Raw genomic sequence first — 26,620 nt, forward strand, 5'->3', positions numbered from 1 at the left:
ATAAAAAACAAAAATACTAAATATGATTTTATCAATCAATCATTTATAAGAAAGCATTTGTCATTTAAAACTAATTAGCGCTATGCCTTCTGCTTTTTCGATTTTAATCATGTCATAATATTATAATAATATATCATATGATTCTTAATATATTTTAAAAATGTAAATAAATAAATATTATACAGAACAAATAAACCAGGCGAAATGAGGATATATCCCGCTTATCCACATCTCTTAAGTTTATTCTGAGTATGATAAATCGGTTCTTTAACGAAGTGATTTAAATAAGTTGCTTCATGTGGGAAGGAATGAAGGAATAATCTTTAAAATTTAAATCCTGAACTTATTAACGAAGAATGTCAAGGGCAAGTCAATATACGTGATACCATCCATTTGTTTGTAATAAATTAACTCTGTGCCTTCTGCTTCACTTATATATTTTTTTAATTTGGCAATAATAAAACAAAAAAACGACAAAGTACCACGCCCCTATTCTCTTTCCAACCATGGTATATTTACACCGATTGCGTTCCGTAACGTGATTCAGAACACGCTCCTAGCAACCAAGGACTATGTAATACATAATTTATATAGTCCTTGAGACAACACCTTTCACTTTACAGATATTAAGTATAAAAATACCAGACGACAGGTACAGCACAATATTGTTTCATAAAGTAACTTTCTCAAGGACGTAATATTTCCTTTCATTTGTGTTCTCCATGAACGAGTGGATTTCAAATGCATTTAGTACGTTGCACATTTTCTCTCGTATAAATCAAAATAAACATATGCGAGCGTTACTCGTAAGCAACAATATATACGAGGCACTAAGAAGCTTTTTCTACCTGTTGCAACGCTCAGGCTTTCAAGGTCTAAATATAAGAAGGTCAGGACACGTGTGACCTACTTCTTGAACCGCCATTTTGGGGTTTTTTGAGTCGCATGTTTTAAGCAAATTTGTAGAGCAGTCAGTTTTATACGACATTAATTAAATTAAAATTGCATAAATCCAGTGATTTCCAGTCAAAAATATAATAATAATTTTGAATGATTATGCAACCCCAATTTTATATAACGTTTTCATCAAATAGTTTAAAAGAAACAATCATCCATATCATTTGCTGTCGTGATTGAAATTAATTAAGTGGGTGCTAAAACTGATGCAATTACGTATATAGGCACTTCGTAAAGTGATGCAATAACATCTAAAAAAATTTAAAGTATCATAAAGAATATAATAATGTAATATAACAAATGTATTATTATTTCTTTANAAATTTGATCAGATTTCTGTCATATCATGCCATAGTTATGCAGGGGTATCCATATCTATGTTGAGACATATATAGTTGCTTTATATTTAGCTATAATTTTAGACACTGAAATTTTTGTGCATTGTACATGTTTTGTAATAATTATCTGCTGCTTTTCACCATGTGTGTAATATGGAATTATCAACTGTCTTTCCCTCACTCAATTCTGGTGTTTTTGGCTTAGTTTTAGAATGCAAACATTAAGTGCAATTACAGTTCTGCAGATTTAATTTCTAAGTGTGATATTACATGATAACAGTGTCACTAAATTTTAATATGGAACATTCCCATCATATTCTAAACTTTTGTCCCTGTTATGCTACTACTACATATTTTTGTCTCTACTCTTGATTAGTAAATGAATATTTTCTTTTATAATACATAAAACCAATTTCATTTTAGCACAGGTTTATGCAAATATATCATCTCAAAATTTGCAAAAGCAATCGACAAGCAAGCATTAAATATTTTTTAAAACATGCCTTTGAAATGTGATGGAGGAATTTGTAATATTATTCCATACTTTTAACCAGGGGTTATGTATCACCAACCTATCAAAAATGTTTTCTTCCAGCTTTCTTTCTAAAATTGTTCAATTAAGAGCCACACATATTGCTTTCATTATTAACTTTTTTCCAACTAGTAAAAATTTATATTTGATAATTAATGACTTAAATAATTGTTCATTGTTATTAATTTAGAAACTTCAAAGTATTGCTATAATCCAAATAGAAACAAGATAAATTTATTGTAATCAAAGACAATTAGTAGCTGTAAAATAAACATTAAATTTGAAATGTTAGAGACTTCCATGTTACAAACAGTTGTTACATTAAAAAAATAATATTCGTCTCAATAATAATAAACAATCATTCGTATCAGAAAAATTTTAATTTGATATCAAAATTGCCAATCAACAAATTAACTTCCAGATTGTAATACATAGCTCATAATTTTAATAACTACAATTAAATAATTATTATTACCTTTTATTATTTAATTATTCAATTAATCTGAAACAAAAGCCTTCAAATTTTATTTTTCAGAAACATTGTTTTTGCAGCAACAATTTCAAAACAAAACTTCTGATTAAAGTAAAATTATGAATACAGTATTAATAAACAAATGTAAACAGGAATACATTTATAACTAAAGTTTGTGTTATAATGTTCTTAAACAAATTGTTTTCAACATATCTCAAAAATATAGTCAGAAATTCATAAACAACATTGTCATTAATCTGGTTTCAGATTGTTTACAAAAATTTTTGTAAAACTACATTTAATAATTTTATGCAATAAAGCAGTATAAATTGTTTTCTCTATCAAACAAGTACAGACATAACTATAATCAATTAATATTTTAGTAAAATATAGGGAAGTAATAAGGCAGCTAAAGATTTCACACTTAGCTAAGCTGTCATTCTATTACTTCAGAAAACTTTGTGTATTAAAATATTCCTATTTACTTTTTTTAAAAAAAGCATATTAAACAAACTTCAACAAATTATAATTTATATCAATGAGAACTATTCATTAAAGGTATTAACTTTTTATCTATACATCAATTTCTAATAGGATTATTTTAAAATCCTATTATTATTGGATTTTAAAATAACTTAGAAATGAACTTATGTACCAATAAGTTTTTCTGAAAGTTTTACCAGTCTAAAAATTTATAATATATATTTCTTGACCTGATAATATATTTTCAGAGATATCAACTGAAATAAAAAATTCAATAGATAACTTAAACTTATTTATCAATTGAATCTTTTAACGATTTTAAGATACTTTCAGCTTTTTCTAAAGTGCTATCATCTTTTATAAAACAGAATCGTATATAATCTTCAGCTAAATATCTATGCTCTTCACAATAGAAGGCACTTGGTGGTATACCCTGCAACTTTTTAGTTTTTGATAACCATTTTACAAATTTATAATCTTTAGTACCTTTATCTTCGTCTATAGAAATTTTTGAACCAAGTTTTGAGAAATCCGCAATCATAAAATATCCACCGTCAGGAATTGTAGGTACTATATCCGAAGAAGAGAGAAATTTTGCCATTTTATCACGCTTTTCTTCCAACATATCAGAAAGTTCTTTCCAATAACTATTTGGCGTTCCTAACCGTTCAATTTCATTTTCAAATCCAACAGCCACCGCCTCCTGAATGGGAGTTGGACAGGTGTATACGACATTCTGATGTAATAAACTTAAAGCTTTCATTAAATTTTCGGGACCGTAAGCCCATCCTAATTTCCATCCAGTTACGCTAAAAGTTTTACCAGCACTACCAATGGTAATAGTTCTTTCCCACATGTCGGGAAGAGTAGCCATACGAACGTGTTCGTGTTCCCTGTAAACGATCCATTCGTACACTTCGTCCATTATGGCAATCACGTTATATCTTTTACAAAGATCCGCAATCATTTCTAGTTCTGATCTCGAAAATATCTTGCCAAGAGGATTGTGGGGCGTATTAACAATAATTAATTTAGTCTTATTTGTAAATTTCGATTCTAACTCTTTAAAGTCCAATATCCAATCGCTACTATAATTTGGCCCTTCTTTTTTATTACATCTCAGCGGAATAAAAACCGGCACTCCTCCCGCAAGTCTCGTCATGGGCTCGTAGCAGTCGAAGAAAGGTTCTATGATTATTACCTCGTCACCCGGATTAACTAATCCCAGGATGGTACAATAAATGGCTTCGTATGCTCCGACGGTGACCAATATATTTTTCATCGGATCCAGATCCCTACCGACCAATCGAGAGTACAGTTTGGAAAGAGCCTGGACAAGTCTAGGATGACCAAAACCTCTTGTATACTGATTTAACAAAACATTTGAGCTTTGGGTAGCATCAGACAGAGCTTTGACAATTTCTGTCGGTGCAGCAAAATCTGGGAAACCTTGGCCCAAATTGACGGGCTTATATTCCAATGCAAGCTGGATAAATTCAACCCAAACACTTTCTTTCATACCTTTAAGTCTATCAGCTGGACAATAAGAAGACATCTTTATCCCCTTGCCTTTGATATTACTAAACAATAACAACGGTCTTGCGTATTTCAGATGAGTCGTTAATTTCCTTATCATTCCTGAATAGACAAAAATATTTACGTTATTACAGAACTGTCGAGGAAATTATGCAAATCGAAAGTAAATTAAGCAAACATTTTAAAGTCCGCCGACTACTCCATCTCAAGGATCGAGTTTAAAGTCCGTCAAGGAGATACATAGGTCGAAACTATTCATAGAGTGAGCCACCATCCAATGTTTTTAAGTGTAGATATTCTAAACATATTTTTTCGTTTCTTTTAGACTTTTAAATAAGAAAAATTAATTTCATAAAAAATATAAATACAAATATGTAATTATATTTCGTTATCTTTTTTTAAAATGAAAAAAGTGTTCATTCAGAAAATGACATGTTTTTCGGTACCGCTCTTAATGACGAACGCAGCGACATCCAGTATTATTTAACTCATACTTTACTGGAATAATATTTAATTTATAGGAATATTTTATATCTCGTTTTCGTAATTGTATCAATATTTCTAAATTATTGTTTTTAAAATTATATGAATATATATTTTAAAATATTTGTACGGTTTAAATACGTTTGATGAAATTTACTTTTTATTTTGAATTTCTTGTTCCTATAATAAAAACTCTTGCTTTTTTTCTTTTTTGCCTTGTGGGCAATAAAAGGACCTCTTTTAGCAAATTCATTAGGTAANACGGCGGATGCACGCGAAGCGTATCACGTGACCCAATTTCAACGTCACTCAGTCACGTGACTAGGTCTCTGACGCGTTTCCGGCAGCTTTTCTTCTCGCGGAATAATCCGTTCTCTTTGCACTAACACGTCATAGAGCAAACCACGTCTTATTATTAACACGTGATTAACTCTTGTCACTTCGACAGCTCGCGGACTACAGTTTGACAACTTTGCCTAGTTACGCTTTTCTAACATCGTAACGTTCTATATCCAAATCCCAGTTAATATTTGACATCGACGATTTATTTTTCGATGTTAACTCCGTAAAAACAGAACAAATGAAATATTAAAATAATCGAATTACTTGTAATGATCCTAAAACTCTACAAGATCTTAATTTTAAATTAATATATGAAAATTATAATAATAGAAAATTTAAAAAAGTGTGTACATGATTTCTTATAAATTTCTTTTTATGTAAAACTTAATTTGTATATATTGATAATAAAAATCTGTTTATTTTCGGTTTAAAAAAAGTAGCTTGACGATATAAACTAATTTACTTATATATAAATCACCTAGGTAGTGTGCAATGCAAGAACGAATGCAAGTTAGTTGAAATTAGACAAAAATATTATTTTTCCGTGTACAATTTGCATTAAATTTTATGCTTACCCTACCTAACATATCCTATTAGAAGGTGGGATGGTCGAGCGGTCAAGGATTGTATTTTTTTATTCCTCCGCGCGAGCGGCACCTGTATAAAATTCCTGCCGAAAGGCGTTCCTAAATTCCTGTAGGAGTGCATGGGTGCGTTCTTTAATAGCGGACTCTCCGCTACTACGGGAGTGCGCTGCTGTTTGTTGGCATTTAGGAACGACGGTGAAAGAAAGAAAGATGGCGGCGCTCGCACTATCGATAGTATCGTGATGGACGAGTCTATAATTCTAAAATATGAGCTTTTAAAGGCAAAAGAAGGGTCCACGATAAAACCTGTGTCCTCAGCTACAAAGGAAGTTTCTCCACGTATACCTTCTTCTCAGGAAGAATCTGAAGTGCCTACACATACCAATGATAAGAAGAAGAATAAGGCAGCAAGTGCTCCTTCTGGTAGCACTCCGGTCGGCAAGGGACTGCGGTCTTCCTGCCTCAACGACTCTCTCATCACAGGCATGACTTCCCCAATGCCTATTCTCCTGCCGCCTAAAACGAGCTGTTTGTCTGACCACTATCACCCAGATCTCAACCACAAACTGACAGAAATAATCACTAAGTTGGATGGTCTTACCAAAAGTAATGACAACATTACCAAAAATGTTAATAGCATAGCGGAGACGCTATGTCATAATGCCCCTAAAGAACAAATTGAGAATATAACTGGGAAGCTCGAAAAGCTCCTGAACAATGGTCCTGTGCAAGAAATTCTGAAAAACCAAACGTGCATACAGGAAAAAATGGAATTGTTCCGCACCTCTCCAGCAACCTACAGCACCATTCTCCAATCCGGGAAGACTCTAAACCTTACCAATAACCCAAAAACCACAAAGACTCCCACTGGCAGCACTGTGGTAATACTGCTATATCATAGGAGCGATGACAGAAGTTGTAATAAACTGAGGAAAATAATATATGATAAGGTGAAACCATCCCNCTGTTCCCAAGCCTGGGAACACTTCTGAAAGCAGGCCTATCTCTCTCTTGCCAGTTCTTGGCAAAATCCTTGAAAAGCTGGTAAACAATAGGTTAATGTGGCACCTAGAGTCCAATAACATTCTCCATGACTCTCAGTTTGGCTTTCGGCCACAGAGGTCAACTGCTGATGCCATCAATAAAGCTGTCAACTCGGTGAACCACCTTCTTGAAGATTATAATTACGTTCTGGCCATCAGCCTGGACATCGTCAAGGCGTTTGACAGTGCCTGGTGGCCAATGATCCTTCAAAACCTCAGAAATATGAACTGCCCGGCAAATATATATAATCTACTACGTGATTATTTAAAAGACAGAACGGCTACTCTTCAATGTGGAGGACACATCATTCGACGAAAAATCGTCCGCGGCTGCCCTCAGGGTTCTGTATGTGGACCGATTCTTTGGAATGTGATTTTTAATGACTTTTTTGTTCAAGACTTTGGACAGCATTGCATCGTGGCCTATGCTGACGATGCCCTGGTCCTTCTTGGAGGCAGCTCTAGAGCAGCCTTAGAAAAGAATGGCAATAATATCCTGGACAAAATACTAAAATGGGGGAAAGAGTACAAACTGGAATTTAATGCCCGAAAAACCAAGTGCGTTGTGTTCAATAAACCCGGAAACAGAAATCTCTATTTGCGTGTTCCCACAATTAAAATGGCTGGACAAACAATTCCTGTAGACAAGAACATTAAGTACCTGGGTGTGGTTCTGGATCACAGGCTGCTCTGGAACGCCCATACTGAGTATATCACCGCACGGACTGGCAGGATTTTTCATACTTTTGCTGTCATTGCAAGGCAACGTTGGGGATTGAACTCGGAAGCCATGGATACCATATACAACCAGATCTTTGTCCCAATCATCACATACGCCTGCGGCAGCTGGGGGTGGGCTGTTCGCAAGGTGCACATCAAGCGCAAACTTATTGCTGCACAAAGAACTGCCTTAATGCATATTACCAAAGCTTACTCCACAACCCCAAACCCTTCTCTTCAAATCCTTGCGAGGAAGGCACCTATTGACAGTTACATCCGACTACAAGAGAAAATCTGGCAGTTAAAGTGGGGCAACACCATCCATGTCAATAATCAACAAATACATCGTCAAGAGTTAGAACGACCAGTCCAATTCGCTGATACTAAACACCCTGCTTCTCTTAAGAAACTAAACTTCTCGCGACCTGATGATGCTGATATTCAAATCTTTACAGATGGATCTAAGACCAATTCTAATGTGGGCAGTAGCTATGTGGTCTACCGGGACAATGTGGAGACTGCCTCAGGGCAGTTCAAGCTTGGTGCCGGCTGCACAGCCTTTCAGGCTGAAATGTATGCAATCAAAATGGCCATTGCCTGGTCTGACTCAAATTATACCAATACTAAAGTGTCCATCATCTCAGACAGTCAATCCTCTATAGCCTTGCTCAATAGTCAAGCTTCTCACCCTATCTCAGCTAGTATCCACGACATCATTAACAATTCCAATAATATCTATCACGTCAGCTGGACTCGTGCCCATCAGGGCACACTTGGTAATGAGAGGGCCGACATACTTGCAAAGACTGCCAGTGAAGACGACAATCTCCGGATCTGCTATAATAGCCCTACCATTAAAACTATCAAGAATATGCTTTGGAAAGACCTACTTCAGCAGTGGCAACATGATTGGAACACGCTTAACCATCCAATTACTCACAAATTTATTCCCAATATTGAACTATTTCTCTCAAACAATTGGTACAAACCATGTCATCGTATGTCTCAATTTTTAACAAATCATGGCAGGTTCCAGTCTTACCTGGCCAGATTTATCGGAGCTGCAAACTCTGATTGTCCTCTTTGTGGTGTGGACGACAGCTCGGATCATTATATCTTCAACTGTCCTATGTTGGATCACGAAAGGCACTTTCTGAGGTCCTCTATGGAGGCGCACGGATACCGCTGGCCCAATGAATCCCACGGTATCCTGGACAATAAAGACGCCTATGAGGCCCTCACAAGGCTCATCAGTGCATACTTTTATCGCACCACCGTTCCTGGATACAAATAACCTTTCTCATTATCTCATTAACGGTGTTGTATTGTCTTATTTTTATTGCTACAGGTACTATTACTTTGTAACACACTGTTTTCTTTTTTTTTATAATTTCTTAACGTATTATATGTTTTGCTTACTGAATTTTATATTATTGTTTATGTATTTTAATTTTCTCAAATAAGTTATTGTAAATTTAGTTAATTGCTATTGTATCATGTTTCTACTGAAATATTGTGTTATACTTTGTCTGCATTATTATTCTATAATGTATTGTATTTTGTTATTTACATTCTGTATTTTGTGATTCTCTGCTGTATAATATTTCAATGCATATGTTTTCTGTATCACACAACTTGTTATTTTATCCCCATCTTTTGTATATACTACACATGTAATGTTACTGTAGCCTCTAATGTTAATGATCTGTAATAATGCCAATATGTTCTTGTCTGCACCTGGTTATATGTATATGGCACCAGGTATGTACTGTAACTCAGTATTTTATTAATAAAATGAATCTGAATCTGAATCTGTAAAATTTAACCATAAAATGGATTATTTCTTGAAAGAGCATTCGAAATAGCCACGAAAAAAATTAGAATGCCGGCTACCATCCGAAAAAAATTCGAAAAGACACTTACATCACCGCGTGCACTAACTCGCGCTTTCACTTCTAAATTTTCATTCATAAAACCAGACGATGGACCCCGAAACGAAACTGTCTGAGCCATGGAGGACGCCATGTTGCTTTCCACCGTAAACTAGTGCTACAAGCGGCCGTTTTTGCCGTTCGATGGCGCGCACTCCTACCGGAATTTCCTGCGGAACGCGTTTCGCAGGAATTTTTAAACGGATGTCGCTCGCGTGGAGTTATGCAGAGAAATAAAAGAACGCCCCCATGCTGTTGGACGGCAAAAACGGCACGCTTGTAGCGTGGAAAGCAACATGGCGTCCTCCATGGCTCAAATATAAAAACTTACTTGTAAAAATAAAATGTGTGGTGAATATACAATTATACATACCTGGTACAAAATATTCAATNTTTTTATTTTGAATTTCTTGTTCCTATAATAAAAACTCTTGTTTTTTGTTTCCTTTTTCGCCTTGTGGGCAATAAGAGGACCTCTTTTAGCAAGTCCATTAGGTAAGGTGATCAGATTTTATGATTGGTGAAGCGGGACAAAATTGAAGTGGGGAGTGGCTGTCTTGTTGAAAAAAAATTGTTCTAGAGCAACAACATTTTATCATAAAGAACGCAAAAATTGTATTGTATTATATATATTTTTTTAATTTTAACATATGTAAAATTTACAAATATAATAAATATATATACTATTATAAATCTTGAAAACCTCTTTATTCTTTCGCATATTTCTCAGTTGAGTGAATATTTTAGTAGGTTGCTGTCGTTTAAAATGTCGTGAAATTTTTCGCAAGAACTTGTTAAATATATTTCACACATAATATGGCTTTCAAACACTTAATTGTGATTTATCAGATGTCTACACTTTATTTACGGTAGAAAAAACGCGTTCAGTCGCTGCATTAGTTCCTCGCAAGGACAGCGTGTATTCCACAATTTTAATGCATTATTATATGGAACATAGTTTGTTTCTTGTTTCAAAATAATGAAATATTTCTAACCATTTGTTCTCTGTTGAGATTTTTGCTACCTATGACAAGTATATGACAAACTATCTTTGACAAACTATATTTAACAATTATTTTAATCTTTCTGTATTTCTTTCTTCTTCTTCTTTATCTTCGCCTTTTTCCATGTTTAAGTGGGATTGGCATTTCCTTCCCTAATACGTTTTTTCCATTTCTCTCTAACAAGGACTTGTTCTCACTTAAGTCTCCTCTGGTTCAAGTCTTCTTCCACCTTATCTTTCCAACGCATCTTTGGTCTTCCTCTTTTCCTCTTTCCTTTTACTATCAGTTTTCCGATCTTCTTTCCAACATAATTGTCACTTCTTCCATCTCAACCCACATTCTTGCATCTTTTTGCTCAAGGGGGCCCACCTTAACAGAACCTCTAATAAAATCATTCCTTATTGTATTCTTCCTTGACACTCCATACACCCATCTCAACATTCTCATCTCCGCCACCTCCATCTTTCTTTCTTGGGCTCTTGTTATTTCCCATGTCTCAGCTCCATATAACATTGCAGATCTAAAAACTGATTTATACAATTTTCCTTTCAGATTGCAGCTAACTTTCTTGACGCATAACACACTGCTCAGCTTCCTCCAGTTCATCCATCCACATTGAATTCTAAGCTGCACCTCCGAGTTCAATCCTCCTCCCAACTCGACAAATGTCCCAAGATATTTAAAACTCGGAACAAAAGGGAGCGGCACATTTTGGATTTTAATATTACACTCGTCTCTACCATTCAGAGTCATATAAGCTGTTTTAGTTCTGCTAATCTTCATGCCTCTTTCTTCCAAAACTTTCCTCCAATCTTCCAGTTTCTTCTCAGCCTTGGTTTGGGAAAGTTCACACAGCACAATGTCATTCGCAAACAGCACACTCTACGGAACTCATATTTGTAAAGGCTACTCACATTCTACACCAGGCCTCCAAGTACTTTTCTCTGATTGCCGTAATAGTTAAATCTTCAACATAGACACCAAGGTTCATTAATGATTTTATTTAAACAATAAATAAGACTCTACAAATCATAAAATATCTTGTAACTGAACAACACTAGCGATCACTAAAAGCATCTAATCTCCGCCATAGGGTTGGGGTTCGGGTGCCACACACCTCACCACTCGAATTACAACGAGAGGAGCTTGCGTCATCCTTGATCTGTCAGGGAAGCATCCCTGACAGATCAGTTAAACAAAATAGAAAAGTAAAACAGTTCATCTTCGGTTCTAACAATCATTCTCTAGGCCGTGCCACCATGCGTGCCATATGTTGCCTTTAGCCTTTAGCGTGCCATATGTTGCCTTTAGCCTTTAGCGTGCCATATGTTGCCTTTAGCCTTTAGGGTGCCATATGTTGCCGACCACTACCCTAAGATTTTTCATATCTGGTCTCGTCTTTCATCTATCTAACACAGTTCTCGAGATTAGGGAAAGACAGATGGACTTGATAACGGCTGTCCTTTATCACTCGTGTTTTGTTTTCTGGAATAATATGATTCTCTTTAATCCGAGCAGTAATTTCGTATGATTTATATTTTTCTAAATATATANGTGAATATACAATTATACATACCTGGTACAAAATATTCAATTGTATGAATATACTTTTAGAGAAACTTATAATTAAATATAGCTTTGTAAAGAAACGTACATAAAAATAACATAAAATCTTTACTTTTTAAAACTTAAAACAATCCACTTAGTCTAACAGCTCCCTATGAGTGGCTAATGGATGAAATCGGAGATGGTCCTGCTGTATATGAATACACGCAGGCTGCCAAATCCCGTGAAAACGACCACGCGTGTGCCTTGTCGTTTTTTCACGTGCTGTATAGAAATTTGTAATAAGATACATAATGCGGTTATAATAAAATATTAATTTTAATTAATCCAAAAGACGTTAAAATACGAAAATAATCGCGTAATATGTATTTATTTATAGAAAATACAAGGAAAGCGGAGCTTCCACGCTTCCAATGACGCCATGCCACTGCATTATGTGGTTTTATGAATGAAAATTTATTATTTATGAAAGCACAAGTTAGTAGAAGATACATCACTGCGATTCGAGAAGATACATCACTGCGTGAGTGATGTATCTTCTCGAATTTTCTCGAATGATACCTGGCATTCTAATTTTTTTTTCGTGGCTACTTTGAACGCTCTGTCAGCAAGATAATCCATTTCATGGTTAAATTTTACAATCGAGACTCTTCTTTGGTCTTTAAACTCAAGGTGGCAGCCTACCACTCTGAGGGACCTGGGATGTGTCCATCTGTCTGAATATGTCAGGCCTCATCCTCACCAACCCGGTCGCCCCTNCAGAAATTTTTGCCCGTTTTGACAGGTGCCCGTCGAATGCAGGTGGTCGCCTAAGCAGTTTTCATTGTAGTATAAATTTATTATAGTGTTATTTAGTTTACATGTTAATTTTTATGTAAGAAATGTTAATACTAATTATTTTCACTTCAGAATATTATATCTTGAGTAGATTTCTAAAAAATACAGCTAAATTTTATTATCATTACTTTTTGATGCCAGGAGCCTCACGTGCTGTTGCAACTTGTAATAGCTATCGTAAACATGTAAATAAACAGGATAAACCGAAAGAATGTGTTAAATGTAATGATCCTAAGGCTGTGTACACAGTAGGCGTTTTTAAACGTGCGTTAGCTCGGCGTTCGACGAGCGTTTGTGGAGCGTACGCACTGGCTCAGTTTGGAAATGGACGTGAAAGTAATTCATTGTGTGTGCCTTCTCCATCGTCGCTATAAAAGACGATAGCAGACACAAGGAGAATTTTGGGTGCACCCAATATTACGAGATGGACTGACTAGGGTTTCTCATTTCCCGGTCTTTTGCTTGTCCCGGGATCCCGGGATAAAAGTGAACTGTTTCCCGGGATAGAATTAATTATTTCTAAGATATACAAAATATCTTGAAATCAAATGATATAATTATTTTCCACTTTTTAAAGTAATTTTAAAGTTCTGTAACTTCCAAAATCATATTAATAATGCTGTATAGGCCTATAATAAAAATTACCTTTAAATAACGTACAAATTTTCACAAATAGAAAAAAATTAATTACAGTTTGCTGGAAACTGCATACAACAACAACAACAAAAATGTTTTGAATTAAGTTAAAAATTAAAAAAATGAACTTCTAATTTAAAAGGTAATTTTCGTTTTTTAAATAAAATATAACACAAAATATTGCAAAGTTTTATAAGATTTTAAAAAGCAAAGATGGTCAACACTCCGATAACTCACTGTAATTCTTATTTTAGTAATGAAAAGTCTTGCCATCGGGAATGCCCTTTCCGATTCAATTGATGTGATTGGAATAGTGTTTAATGCATTTAAGAGAAGACAGATATTATGTGTTTTTTCACCTGTAGCCTGGAAGATTTCGAGATTGTAGTACTTCTTTCGCTCTCTAGTATTCTTGATTTGTCTACCTTGGCTGCTTTAATAGCGGCATCGAGCTTAGAGCTCGGTAATTCGGCAATTCATTTGGCTTTAATAATCAGGTTTATGAAGAAAAACTTCATACTTACAGACTTTATACTCGTTTGTATCCTTGCCCAATTTGCACAATCTGGCGTCAGGCATTTATTGAAGCTACCGGGCATGGTTAAAACTCAAGACGGCGTAAGCACAATTATTCCAGATATTACAGGTTCCGACAAGTAAAGAATTTTTATAGTGCTGCCACAAATAAGCTATATATTGATTATTGACCATTTGTGACATGCTATAACGAACAAAAATTTAAAAAAAAACTAATAGGTAGGTTTAAAATTAATAAATACAAATGTATTCTGACAGTGAATGAGTTAATTATGCTTTCTATTTGCAAAATTCCTCAACCTTAACACAAAATAAGAAAAAAAGTGAATTTTTAAAACATTTGCTGGATTTCCCGGGATAAGAAAAATTTTCCGGGATATTTCCCGGGTTAAAAAAACAACCGGGATCCCGGAATCCCGTAATCCCGTTTGAGAAACCCTAGGACTGACGCATGGAATGTTTGCGACGTTGTATCCAAAACTATGACAAAATGAACTCAAGTTTTTTAATTCTTTTAAAATATCTATAAAATCCTTTGACGATGGTTGGTCTCTTTTAGATTTCATCAATAAATAGATCAATATCGAAATGATCGTTCTCCATTTCGGCCAACGTACGCCCACTCTACCCGAAAACGCGCGATCGAATGTACTGTACAGTAACATGGCAGCACATATATCTCAAAGCGCTCGGCTGACGCCCGCAAAATGCGCGATCGAATGTACAGTAACATGGCAGCACATATATCTCAAAGCGCTCGGCTGACGCCCGCAAAACGCTCGTTTTAACAAAAATCTATAAACGCGCGCTTAACGTGCGTTTGGTCAAAAGCGCGCGTTTGAGTGTGTACGCCTATGTAGAACTCTTGGTTCTTTAAAACGCGCGTTAAAAAACGCCTAGTGTGTACACAGCCTTAAACTTTACAAAATCTTAATTTTAAATTAATATATGAAAATTGTAATAATAAAAAATTTAAAAAAGTATGTACACCTGATTTCTTATAAATTTTTCTTTATGTAAAACTTAATTTGTATATATTGATAATAAAAATCTGTTTATTTTCGGTTTAAAAAAAGTAGCTTGACGATATAAACTAATTCAGATAGCCCAAATTGGCTACTTTTGAAGCACAACTTTGGTACTTTTTGACTTTCTGATCTGGCAACATTGTTCGTGCTGTTCTTCACTTTATTTAAAAATGCCTTTCTGTATGGAACCTGCTTCTGAGAGCTCCGATGTTAATCCATCGGAAATTTTTGAGGAATTGACATGCTTCACATTTTCTGACTATTTTCCCACTGAAGATGCAGCGCAAAAATTTTGTCATCTGGTTGGAATGGTTCCTCATCCGGACTTAACTGGTTTTATTCCGCCTTGTCCTCAGTGCGGAGGTAAGTTTTACTTTTCCTTCATTTCTCATGTGCAGGAGTGTCTTACGCGAGTATCTGTTAGCTAATTCAATTGGTCGTATTTTTCAGGCGCGATGGAGAAAATATTGGATCCATCGGAGAAGTTCGGATACATTTACCGCTGTGAGAAATTAAAAGTAAAGGAAAAAAAGAGGCGACGAACTGGTGGCTTCGTCAGGCGGGCCAAGTGTACCGGCGGGCTCTCTAGTACACAAAATACGTTTTTCGAAGGAGCTAAGCTTTCAGCTAAAAAGGTATGATATCGTGGAATTGGCATTATATTTTCGGTAGCCATATTTTTCTTTGTTCTTTGTCTCGTCTTTCTGGAATGTTCCTGTTTACCCTAAACATTGGGGTGTGCCTGGTGACTCATATCTAAGACAAAAGAAAATCTGTAGCCCGAGGGGTAAACAAGGTTAACAGATTGGACAACTCACAAGGGAACTGTCGGGAGTGTTGGTACCTTTGTTTAAATATTACAAGTTTAATATAGAGTTTTTATACTTTTAAATNTTGAAAATGCCGTTCAATATGGAACCTGCTTCTGAGAGCTCCGATGTCAATCCATCGGAAATTTTTGAAGATTTGACCTGTTTTACGTTTTCGCAATATTTTCCCACTGAAGATGCGGCCCAAAAATTCTGCCATCTCGTGGGAATGGTTCCACATCCGGACTTATCCGGTTTTATTCCGCCTTGTCCTCAATGCGGAGGTAAGTTTTCCTTTTCCTTCATTTCTCATGTGCCAGGAGTGTCTTACGCGAATATCTGTTAGCTAATTCAATTGATCGTATTTTTCAGGCGCAATGGAGAAAAAATTGGATCAATCGGAGAAGTTCGGATATATTTACCGCTGTGTGAAATTAAAAGAAAAAGAAAAAAAGAGGCGACGAACTGGTGGCTTCGTCTGGCGGGCCAAGTGTACCGGCGGGCTCTCTAGTACGCAAAATACGTTTTTTGAAGGATCTAAGCTCTCAGCTAAAAAGGTATGATATCGTGGCATTGGTATTATATTTTCGGTAGCCATATTTTTCTTTGTTCTTTGTCTCTTCTTTCTGGAATATTCCTGTTTGCCCTAAACATTAGGGTGTGCCTGGTGACTCATATCTAAGATAAAAGAAAATCTGTAGCCCGAGGGGTAAACAAGGTTAACAGATTGGACAACTCACAAGGGAACTGTCGGGAGGGTTGGTACCTTTGTTTAAATATTACAAGTTTAATATAGAGTTTTTACACATTTAATAAAAGTTAGTTAATAATTTTATTAACTAAATTTTATTTAAACTTAAAAGTATAAAAACTTTATATTACACTTGTAATATTTCCTCAAAGGGTTAATGTTACCAATGGTGCGAAAACGGCGGCGCTTCGGTTAGGTTCGTTTCGTTTCCGTTAGATTAACTCGCAAAGCAATCAAATGCCATACTGTTTTATAGTAGTTTAGGTAGTTTAACACAAATGTGCAAAATTTTAGTAGTACAATTGTATTTAGTAAATGAGATAATTTTTTATTTAACAGGTCCTAATGCTGATATATGCATGGATCATAGAGCAGCCGGTCACTCTCGCCGCGAGAGAATGTGGCGTGGCCATACAAACAGCGGTAGATTGGTTTAATTTCTGCCGGGAAGTTGCGGAGGTTTTCGTCTCACAACAAGACATCCAGATTGGTGGTGAAAACCTACACGTGGAGGTGACAATCGAACCATCTTTCCGACTTTGCTGTTATGTCTATGTCTATATACAGTACATGTTTTCTTTTCAGATCGACGAAACCTTCATCAGGAGACGGAAATACAACCGCGGACGCGTAACTAAGGGCCACCAATTAACATTATTTGGTGCCTATTGTCGGGAAACGCGAGAGTTGATGTACTGGCATGTAAGTAGTAGCTAAACGTTATTTTTTAGTTTTCGTGGAAGTTCGGTATGCCGGAAGATGCACTGTCCGGCATACATTGGCGCATTTTAGATGTTTTCAGTTATATTTTTCGTATTCTTTCAGGTGGACAACAAAAGTAGGCGTGTTCTGTGGAGCCACATGTACAGATACATCGCTGAAGGTAGCATCATCGTTTCCGACAGCGCGCCACAGTATCGTGGTTGTACGACGATGGGCTTCTCGGATCATAAGACCGTTAATCACAGCCAGCAGGGCCCCGGGAGGTAAATAGGATGAAACTTCTATGTGTTAAGTGAAAGAAATGAACGAGCGTTATCGAAAAGTGACATTTTTATTTTTTCTCTGTGCAGATTCGTCGACATCGATGATCCCGAGGCTCACACTCAAAACATCGAGTGTCGACATCGCTGGCTGAAGAAGTCCATTAAGTCGCTCCGCACGGACAGGAGCCTGCAGAGCTACGCATGTACTTACGTATACAAGACGCGGTTCCTGTCCAAGTTGCCAACACCATCGGCAAAATTCCGGCAGTTCGTCGAGCNTATTTAAACTTAAAAGTATAAAAACTCTATATTAAACTTGTAATATTTCCTCAAAGGGTTAATGTTACCTACGGTGCGAAAATGGCGGCGCTTCGGTTAGGTTCGTTTCGTTTCCGTTAGATTAACCCTCAAAGCAAATGCCGTACTGTTTTATAGTAGTTTAACACAATGTACAAAATTTTGGTAGTAATTGTATGTAATAAGTGAAATAACTTTTTATTTAACAGGTCCTAATGCTGATATATGCATGGATCATAGAGCAGCCGGTCACCCTCGCCGCGAGAGAATGCGGTGTGGCCATTCAAACAGCGGTAGATTGGTTTAATTTCTGCCGGGAAGTTGCGGAGGTTTTCGTCTCTCAACAACAAGACATCAAGATTGGCGGTGAAGGCCTACACGTGGAGGTGACGATCGAACCATCTTTCTGACTTTGCTGTTATGTCTATGTCTATATACATGTTTTCTTTTCAGATCGACGAAACCTTCACCAGGAGACGGAAATACAATCGCGGACGCGTAACTAAGGGCCATCAATTAATCATATTTGGTGCCTATTGTCGGGAAACGCGAGAGTTGATGTACTGGCATGTAAGTAGTAGCTAAATATTATTTTTTAATTTTCGTGGAAGTTCGGTATGCCGGAAGATGCACTGTCCCGCATACATTGGCGCATTTTAGATGTTTTCAGTTATATTTTTCGTATTCTTTCAGGTGGACAACAAAAGTAGGCGTGTTCTGTGGAGCCACATGCACAGATACATCGCTGAAGGTAGCATCATCGTTTCCGACAGCGCTCCACAGTATCGCGGTTGTACGACGATGGGCTTCTCGGATCATAAGACCGTTAATCACAGCCAGCAGGGCCCCGGGAGGTAAATAGGATGAAACTTCTATGTGTTAACTGAAAGAAATGAACGAGCGTTATCGAAAAGTGACATTTTTCTTTTTTTCTCCGTGCAGATTCGTCGACATCGATGATCCCGAGGCTCATACTCAAAACATCGAGTGTCGACATCGCTGGCTGAAGAAGTCCATTAAGTCGCTCCGCACGGACAGGAGCCTGCAGAGCTACGCATGTACTTACGTATACAGGACGCGGTTCCTGTCCCAGTTGCCAACACCATCGGCAAAATTCCGGCAGTTCGTCGAGCATATTGTGGCCGTCTACCCGGGCCCCGGTCGTGAGGGTCTCCAGCTGAAGACGATCGGTGTGCCCGTGGACGAAGATCAGCCACCAGACGAGCCCTATTTTGATGTGCCCGACGAAGAGGAACCGCATGGAGATGACGACTCCCCAGTGAGTAGTGCAACTTTTGTATAGTGCGCGTGACCGAAGGATAGTTCTTTGCAGATGTGAAACGTGGATTATGTGATTTTTCAGACATCTGACGCAACCAACATCACCGTCGACCCAGAGGACCAAGCCGAGGCGGGGACCAGCGGCCTCAAGTCAGCACCAGCATAGACTTATCGAACCATAGACTCACCAAACAGCACCAGCATAGACTCACCAAATAGCGAGAGGACAGGGCCGAGGACAGCGCCTCCTCTTGCGGAAAACGCAGAGGAGGCGCTGTGAAGGTGAGTGTCTGTTTTCTTTGCTTTTTACATCGGCAGTTTAGTTTAGTTCACACTAATTATTATGCCTTTTTGTCTTTTTCTTTTTAGCTATTTATAATTTATTTTGTACACTAGTACTTTCTATATATTAACAGGACTTATTATACTGGAAAATTATGGATGCAGATATCTAGTCTTACAGTTTAAAATAATGTTCTTTATTTATATATATTAATAATAATGTCCTCAAACAGGTGAACTAAATAAAGNAGTTGCCAACACCATCGGCAAAATTCCGGCAGTTCGTCGAGCATATTGTGGCCGTCTACCCGGGCCCCGGTCGTGAGGGTCTCCAGCTGAAGACGATCGGTGTGCCCGTGGACGATCAGCCACCAGACGAGCCCTATTTTGATGTGGCCGACGAAGAGGAACCGCAAGGAGATGACGACCCCCCAGTGCGTAGTGCAACTTGTGTATAGTGACCAAAGGATAGTTCTTTGCAGATGTGAAACCTGGATTATGTGATTTTTCAGACATCGGACGCAACCAACACCACCTTTGTCGACGACCCAGAGGACCCAGTCGAGGCGGGGACCAGCGGCCTCACGTCAGCAACAGCAACAGCGTAGATGTACCAACGTCGCGAAATAGCGAGAGGAGAGGACAGGGCCGAGGACAGCGCCTCCTCTTGCGGGAAACGCAGAGGAGGCGCTGTGAAGGTGAGTGTCTGTTTTTTTTTCCTTTTTACATCGGTAGTTAAGCTTAGTTCACACTAAGCTCGATTCGCTGGCGAAAACGAAAAACATAGCGAATAACATTTCAGACATAACGTCGTTTCCAGCGAATTTCGAGAATCGCTTCGAAGTTCGGAACTGATCCCCGAAAGGGGAAATGATGATTTTTTCTAATGGAAAAAAAAATGTCGAGCTGGTTAACGACGAAATATCAGAAGCGGCCATTTTGTTTTTCGAGATGACGTTTTCGCTCGCTTGCAAATAATCGGCTGCTTAAAATTCGCAATCGCTTTCCGTTTTTTGGTTATATGGGTCAATTTCGCTAAGCGAATAAAAATCGCTTTTCGCATTGGCTTTCGTTATTCGCTCAGTGTGAACTAAGCTTTAAGCCGGAAATGGTTAGAGACTTTAGAAGCGATTCCTATCGCTCGCGAGAATTTTAACAGAGCGACGTGATGGGACGTAATACTTCTGCTTCGGCGGGCGTAACGAATTCATAAAAATTCGAATTGTCGGGGTTAACTAACTTAAAAAAAATTTTTTTTCGTTTATTTATATAAGTCGTATAACGTTAAATTACTTAGCCTTTCTAACGGAAAAAAATAAAACTACGTATTATTTCGGTTAAAGTTAGGTCAACGTTATTGAAATATTAATCGAAGAATAATTGATAAGGAGGGGGCGAAAACCCCCAAATTATAAACCCGGTAAAACTGTCGATTCGGGGAGAGGGTTTCCACTCCCCAATCGATAGACTCTTCTTTGTGATAAATAAATGTCTAATGAACCACACGCTACGGAATCGGACTCACGTGACCGGAAATGACGTACGTGCAGTCGCGTGTGATACATAGTCGCGAGTCTCTGAGCGACGCGAGTTAACCGCGAGTCTCTGAGCGACGCGAGTTAACAGAGCGACGCGATCCGAGTGTCACGTGATCCGCGGCCGGCACTCCATTGGCCGCGGAGGCGAATTTTCGGGGGGTTATATCTCGTGAAGGGTCGCGTTTAGGGGTGTGGTTCATTAGACATTTATTGATCACAAAGGGGGGGTCTATNTATAAATAGTTCACACTAAGCTCGATTCGCTGGCGAAGGCGAAAAACATAGCGAATAACATTTCAGACAACGTCGTTTCCAGCGAATTTCGAAAATCGCTTCGAAGTTCGGAACTGATCCCCAAAAGGGGAAATGATGATTTTTCCTAATGAAAAAAAAATGTGGAGCTGGTTAATGACGAAATATCAGAAGTGGCCATTTTGTTTTTCGAGATGACGTTTTCGCTCGCTAGCAAATAATCGGCTGCTTAAAATTCGCAATCGCTTTCCGTTTTTGGTTGTATGGGTCAATTTCGCTATGCGAATAAAAATCGCTTTTCGCATTGGCTCTCGATATTCGCTCAGTGTGAACTAAGCTTTAAGCCGGAAATGGTTAGAAACTTTAGAAGCGGTTCCTATCACTCGCGAGAATTTTAACAGCGACGTAATGGGACGCAATACTTCTGCTTCGGAGGGCGTAACGAATTCATAAAAATTCGAATTATTGCTAAGTAATCTTTATAACTGAAACTAAAAATCGTATCAATATTTTAATTTATTTTATTATCAAAACATTACATACAATGAAGTCATGTTTCTATTGTATTTTTAGTAACCAAAATGTGGTATTAATTTGCATCTTNTTGGCCGCGGAGGCGAATTTTCGGGGGGTTATATCTCGTGAAGGGTCGCGTTTAGGGGTGTGGTTCATTAGACATTTATTGATCACAAAGGGGGGGTCTATCGATTGGGGGGGTTCCCCCCTGTCCCCCCTCAAAGATTCTTACCGTAAATTTCATTATTCTTTTTTCATTTGTATAATATATGCATTCTTCTTTTCGGTACAAACAAAGAAGTTTTAGGTCTACGTTATCACGTGGTCGGTCTCTCCACGTGGTTGACCTTTCGCCCCTACCTGACCCTAATTCGGCAATTTCTTCGCTGTTTTTTCGAGTCTAGTCTGGACAGATCCTAGCGTTTATTCTTTATGATTTTATGCTATTCGTTACTTTTCGATGGTGTTCTGGATAAGTAGGCTGCGGGCCGCTTTTCGGGCCATCGTTTTCGGCCTCGTCAGTCCATCGCGACTTTTTTTCTCAAGCGCCTCTTTGGCTTATGGTCATTCTGTGGTTTTATCGGTTTGTTGGTATCCGATCTGCTATTTTGGGCACTTTGCAATGGAGCCGTCTGAATCAACCCCGATTTTGGATCTGCCTGTTACTTCATTCGAGGCTGATCGCCCTTTCGAGGACACTATCCTCAGAGAGGCGGGCCTGCACTTGAGAAGAATCATGGACCTCATTCCTGCGATGTGCAAGAATGGCCCAAATTTGGTGGATAAGAAGGAAATTAAGGATCGGGTGCTGCAATTACACTGTTGTGTTAGTCAAACGTACGGTGTCCTGCGCGAACTACGGGCTAATCGCGCAGCTACTCAGGATCAGGAACCGGCTACTATGGAAAGATCCTACGCCCAAGCAGCGAGCGCGAATTTAAATGTGAGACCCAGTCGGGCCACGAAGACTGTATCTGATTCACTTTGCACCAAGGTGCAAACCAAGGGGGTTGGGGGCACCCACGCGGTCCTCTTGTACCCCAAGGTTACAGACATGGACAAGAAGCCAAACATGGACGAAGTTACGTTCAAAATCATTGAGGAAATCAAACCAGAAAAGCTACGGATAACGGTGAAAGCAATTAGAAAGGTTAAGGCAGACAGGGTGTGTGTTCGTGTTGGCAGCAAAACAGGATGGTAGGATACTGAAAGAGGCAATAAATGCCATTCCAGAATTACAACAAACGGTCAACTGCAAAATTTCAGAGGGGAGAAGACCTAGGGTCATACTCCTCAATGTCCCAAATTACATTGTGGAGGACGAGATAATCAACGTAATGGTAGAACAAAATAAGATCTGGGGCACCATGAAGCCTGAAGAAGTGAATGCATCCTGGAAGATCAGTACAATACTAAATCATGGAAGAATTAAAGAGAATTGTAGGAATATAGTATTATCTGTCACCCCTGGAGTAAGAAACGTGCTTGTACACCACAGACATATCTCCATGTCCTGGTCCACAATCTATGTTGATGACTTTATACTGGTGGTGAGATGTTTTTGATACTGCGGTTTCAACGTGACTGTTCAAACGACAGCAGATGCAGCCACTGTTCAAAAGGACATACCTACAAAGAATGTGACCGTCGGCACAAAAATCCAACCTGTATTAACTGCAAAAAAGCAAATGAAAGTCTCCCAGAAAGTAAAAAATACTCTGTCCACCACAATTCATTCAGCATAAACTGTCCAATACTTCAGCGACTGAAACAGCAGATGATCAATAAACCCATTATGGCCTATAGTCAACTCACAAATATTAATCAGAATACCAACACCGACGGTCAACAGACCAGGGACTTCAGCAGCAACAATCACAATCATAAGGTCACAACTATCAAGATCCTGCAGCTGAATGCTCAGAAAAGTAAGGCAGCCAGCTCCCTACTAATCAAAACGGCAAACGACACCAAGAGTGATATAATCACGATCCAGGAGCCCTATACGATTGAAAATATGATCGTCAGGTTTGGAAACTGGCAGGTCCTAGCGGGCCACAGCAACACCAGACCAAAGTGTGGAATTATTGTTTGTAATAGCAAGCTAGACATCGCACATCCCTCACCTCTGTTCGGACAGGATCTGCAATGCAGTTATTCAGCAACACAGGCTGATTTACATCATTAGTGCCTACTTCTCTCCAACGATGAGGATGAGAGATGTATTAATGAGTTGGCTACCACAATCAGGAAACTTGATAGCAAAAGCGTTATTGTTTCTGGTGATCTCAATGCCAAATCAGCCATATGGTTCCACACTCGGAAGGACAAAAGAAGACGCAAATGACTTGATATCTACAAATATGATCACTCATCCTACTTTCCATACTCCATATGCAGAGGGATGGACTGATGTCGGCGTGGTGTCCACGAAATTTAGCCACCACATCATAAATTGCAAAAAACCTTGTTGGTCACATCGGCCAGTGACCACTGGTATATTCTCACTAAGAGAGCGTCGAGAAGTGAATTAGTGAAGCTGTGTGAAAGTTGGACTCCAATTTAGCGCTAAGATTCTTTCTTGGATTTATTTTTTTAGTGAATTGTTATATATTGCCAAAACCAAAATTGAAAAAGGATTCTAGTGATGTCAATTTTATCGAAATTAAACCAAAATTTTAAAAAGTTATGACAATTTAAAAATTTCAAATTTCAACATTGTTAATCTGGTATGCAGAAACCGATCAACCAAAAAGAAGACGTGGCTATAATCCAAAAGTTTGTGTGAGAAACCTCTCAACATTTGGGGTCTTTCAGATTCATGGTTCCTCTAGAAAAAGTTTTTTAAGTCTTAAACAGTAAGTTGCATCAAGTCTCTGGCAAACCATCTGTAAATTATCGATAACTTGTTTGACAAAAACTTTAACAGTAACTTTCTTTGTTGCAGTCGAATACGTGTTGTTATTTATATATTGTATACTGGCACAGTGCAATGACCTCTTAATCAATGCAGTAACTTTCTTAAATCCTGTAGCTGTAATATTAATAAAATTAGAGCAAATTCGACTTTAAACTCTTTTCTCTATTGAACTTTAATTGGTTGTTAAGATAACATGAGTGTCGGATCTCCAAACAGTTGTTGACACTGTCTAACGTGGATTGGTAAGGTGTCGCGTCCGTGGGAACCCGCCTCTGTCCCGCCAACGGGCATGAAAGCCAGCGTCGGCCNTCCAAGTGCCAGGGATTTTCAATGAGCAACAGGATATTTTTTATTTTTCTTAGATCATGAAATCTATGTTTAAATTCCTCAGATAACGCAGTTAAATAATTTGAAAAAATTGTAGTTTTCTGGAGAAATATTAATACCGTCCTGCTTAGCGTTTGTCATGGTTGGAAAATTTCGCAGTATTTTGTTTTGTATTTCTTTGTAATAAATGTTTAATTTTTCTTCGAAGGCAAATATTTTATTCGCCATCTGTGAAATTATTTTATTTTTACCCTGCAAACCAGTATTGAGACTGTTAAGCTTCTCTGTAATGTCGCACAGAAACGCTACAATAAACCACCATTCATTATTTTGCAGTTCACTGTAAATTTTATTATTTTGCTGTAAAAACCGCATTATTTCTTCTCGCAAAGAAAAAAACCTTTCCAGAACTTTCCCCCTGCTAAGCCGACGTACCGAGGTATGTAAAAGAACATCATTGTATTGACTACCCATTTCCTCTAAAAGACTTTTAAATTTTCTGTGGTTCAGTTCTCGTGCTCGGATATAATTCACTATATTTATGACAGTTTTCATCACAGTATCTACTTCAGGATGAATACGTGAAGCCAAGTTTTCCTGATGAATGATGCAATGAAATATTATTAGATTTGTCAAATCATAATTCTGTTTCAGTAGAGAAATAAATCCATTTTCAGATCCAGTCATTGAAGGATACCCATCAGTACACACACAAACTAATTTTTTTATATCTATCTTGTTCTGTTCTAGAAAATTGCAAATAGTATCGAGATAATCTTTGCCCCTGGTCTGGCCCTTCATTGGAAGGAATTTCAAAAATTATTCGCAAATTGAATTTTGTACTGTACAATATCTAACGAAACCCTTGTGATATCGCTGAAATATTCATGCTAGAGTCAAAAGCTAAACTAAAAACTTGCAGTTTTTCAAGTCTTCAATTACGTTATCACAAATATGGTTTGCATCATCTTCAATACGTCTAACACAGGTAGAATCTGAAAGCTGGATTTTTTTTATTTCCGAAATTATTTGATTTTTGTTACTGAATTTATCAAACAGTACATTGGAAGCGCTTAAAAAACATTCCTTCACAATTTCAGCATTAGTAAACGGTTTCATATGTTTACCAAGTGTATAACAAATTTCATACGATGCTTTCGTTACAGCTGCATCTTGTACTATTGCCACAGACAATATTTTGTTGATTTTGCAATGACTTTTTAAAAATAGCCAATTTCTCGTGTCTTATGAGATCCCGGAAGAAAAGTATCATTGAACGATTTATGTTAAGTGTTAAAATGACGAGCAATATTATATTTTTTTAATATAACACTCACGACAAATCAAACAAGTTGCCAAACCGTGTTTGTTTTGCACTACAAAATAGTCAGCTTCCCATTCGTCTTGAAACAATCTATTTTCATCAGACATTTTTCGTTTGTATTTGGAAGACACTTCTGACATGGTTTATAATAATTATAAATTACAATTTCTCAAATAAAATGGTCGCTAATTCAGTGTGATTTATTGTTTACTCAATTATAACTCTTAAGGTACTTTAACAATTACAGAGCCACACAACACAAGCAAAACAAACAAGTTATGACTTACGACTTTAACCTATTTGAT

The 26,620-nt window shown here is 37.6% G+C and overlaps 2 protein-coding genes and 1 pseudogene across 5 annotated transcripts; 1 reads left to right on the top strand and 2 right to left on the bottom strand.

Annotated features, from left to right (window-relative positions):
* Positions 1–2,188: 2,188 nt before the first annotated feature.
* On the bottom strand, positions 2,189–4,651 carry LOC111633262 (annotated as a pseudogene).
* A 6,059-nt stretch (positions 4,652–10,710) lies between these two features.
* On the bottom strand, positions 10,711–11,211 carry LOC111633257. Its single transcript, XM_023377795.1, has one exon. It carries the CDS (start codon positions 11,209–11,211, stop codon positions 10,711–10,713), a length of 501 nt encoding a protein of 166 aa, XP_023233563.1.
* Positions 11,212–14,993: 3,782 nt separating this feature from the next.
* On the top strand, positions 14,994–21,005 carry LOC111633267. Of its 4 annotated transcripts, none has more exons than XM_023377805.1 (8): positions 15,934–16,125; positions 16,214–16,398; positions 16,932–17,105; positions 17,178–17,294; positions 17,418–17,578; positions 17,666–17,836; positions 19,710–19,872; positions 19,951–21,005. In XM_023377805.1, the coding sequence occupies exons 1-8, from the start codon at positions 15,945–15,947 to the stop codon at positions 20,044–20,046; spliced, it is 1,248 nt and encodes a 415-aa protein (XP_023233573.1). In that variant the 5' UTR covers positions 15,934–15,944; the 3' UTR covers positions 20,047–21,005. The 4 variants fall into 4 exon arrangements, with proteins under 4 accessions (XP_023233577.1, XP_023233573.1, XP_023233575.1 ...); XM_023377807.1 differs by lacking the exons at positions 19,710–19,872; positions 19,951–21,005 and adding exons at positions 18,989–19,154; positions 19,239–19,567; XM_023377809.1 differs by lacking the exons at positions 15,934–16,125; positions 16,214–16,398 and adding an exon at positions 14,994–15,667 and having other exon boundaries at positions 19,951–20,997.
* Positions 21,006–26,620: the final 5,615 nt, after the last annotated feature.

Source organism: Centruroides sculpturatus, unplaced genomic scaffold (assembly GCF_000671375.1).
Source record: "Centruroides sculpturatus isolate CEXI.00-Female unplaced genomic scaffold, Cexi_2.0 scaffold681, whole genome shotgun sequence".
Taxonomy (NCBI): domain Eukaryota; kingdom Metazoa; phylum Arthropoda; class Arachnida; order Scorpiones; family Buthidae; genus Centruroides; species Centruroides sculpturatus.

Excerpts from the sequence above, each read along its gene's own strand:
- LOC111633257 (XM_023377795.1), bottom strand. The coding sequence starts at position 11,211 with ATGAAGATTAGCAGAACTAAAACAGCTTATATGACTCTGAATGGTAGA.
- LOC111633267 (XM_023377805.1), top strand. The coding sequence starts at position 15,945 with ATGGAACCTGCTTCTGAGAGCTCCGATGTCAATCCATCGGAAATTTTT. Across the intron at positions 16,399-16,931 it reads CTAAGCTCTCAGCTAAAAAG|GTCCTAATGCTGATATATGC; the intron begins GTATGATATCGT and ends TTTATTTAACAG. Across the intron at positions 17,106-17,177 it reads GTGAAAACCTACACGTGGAG|ATCGACGAAACCTTCATCAG; the intron begins GTGACAATCGAA and ends TTTTCTTTTCAG.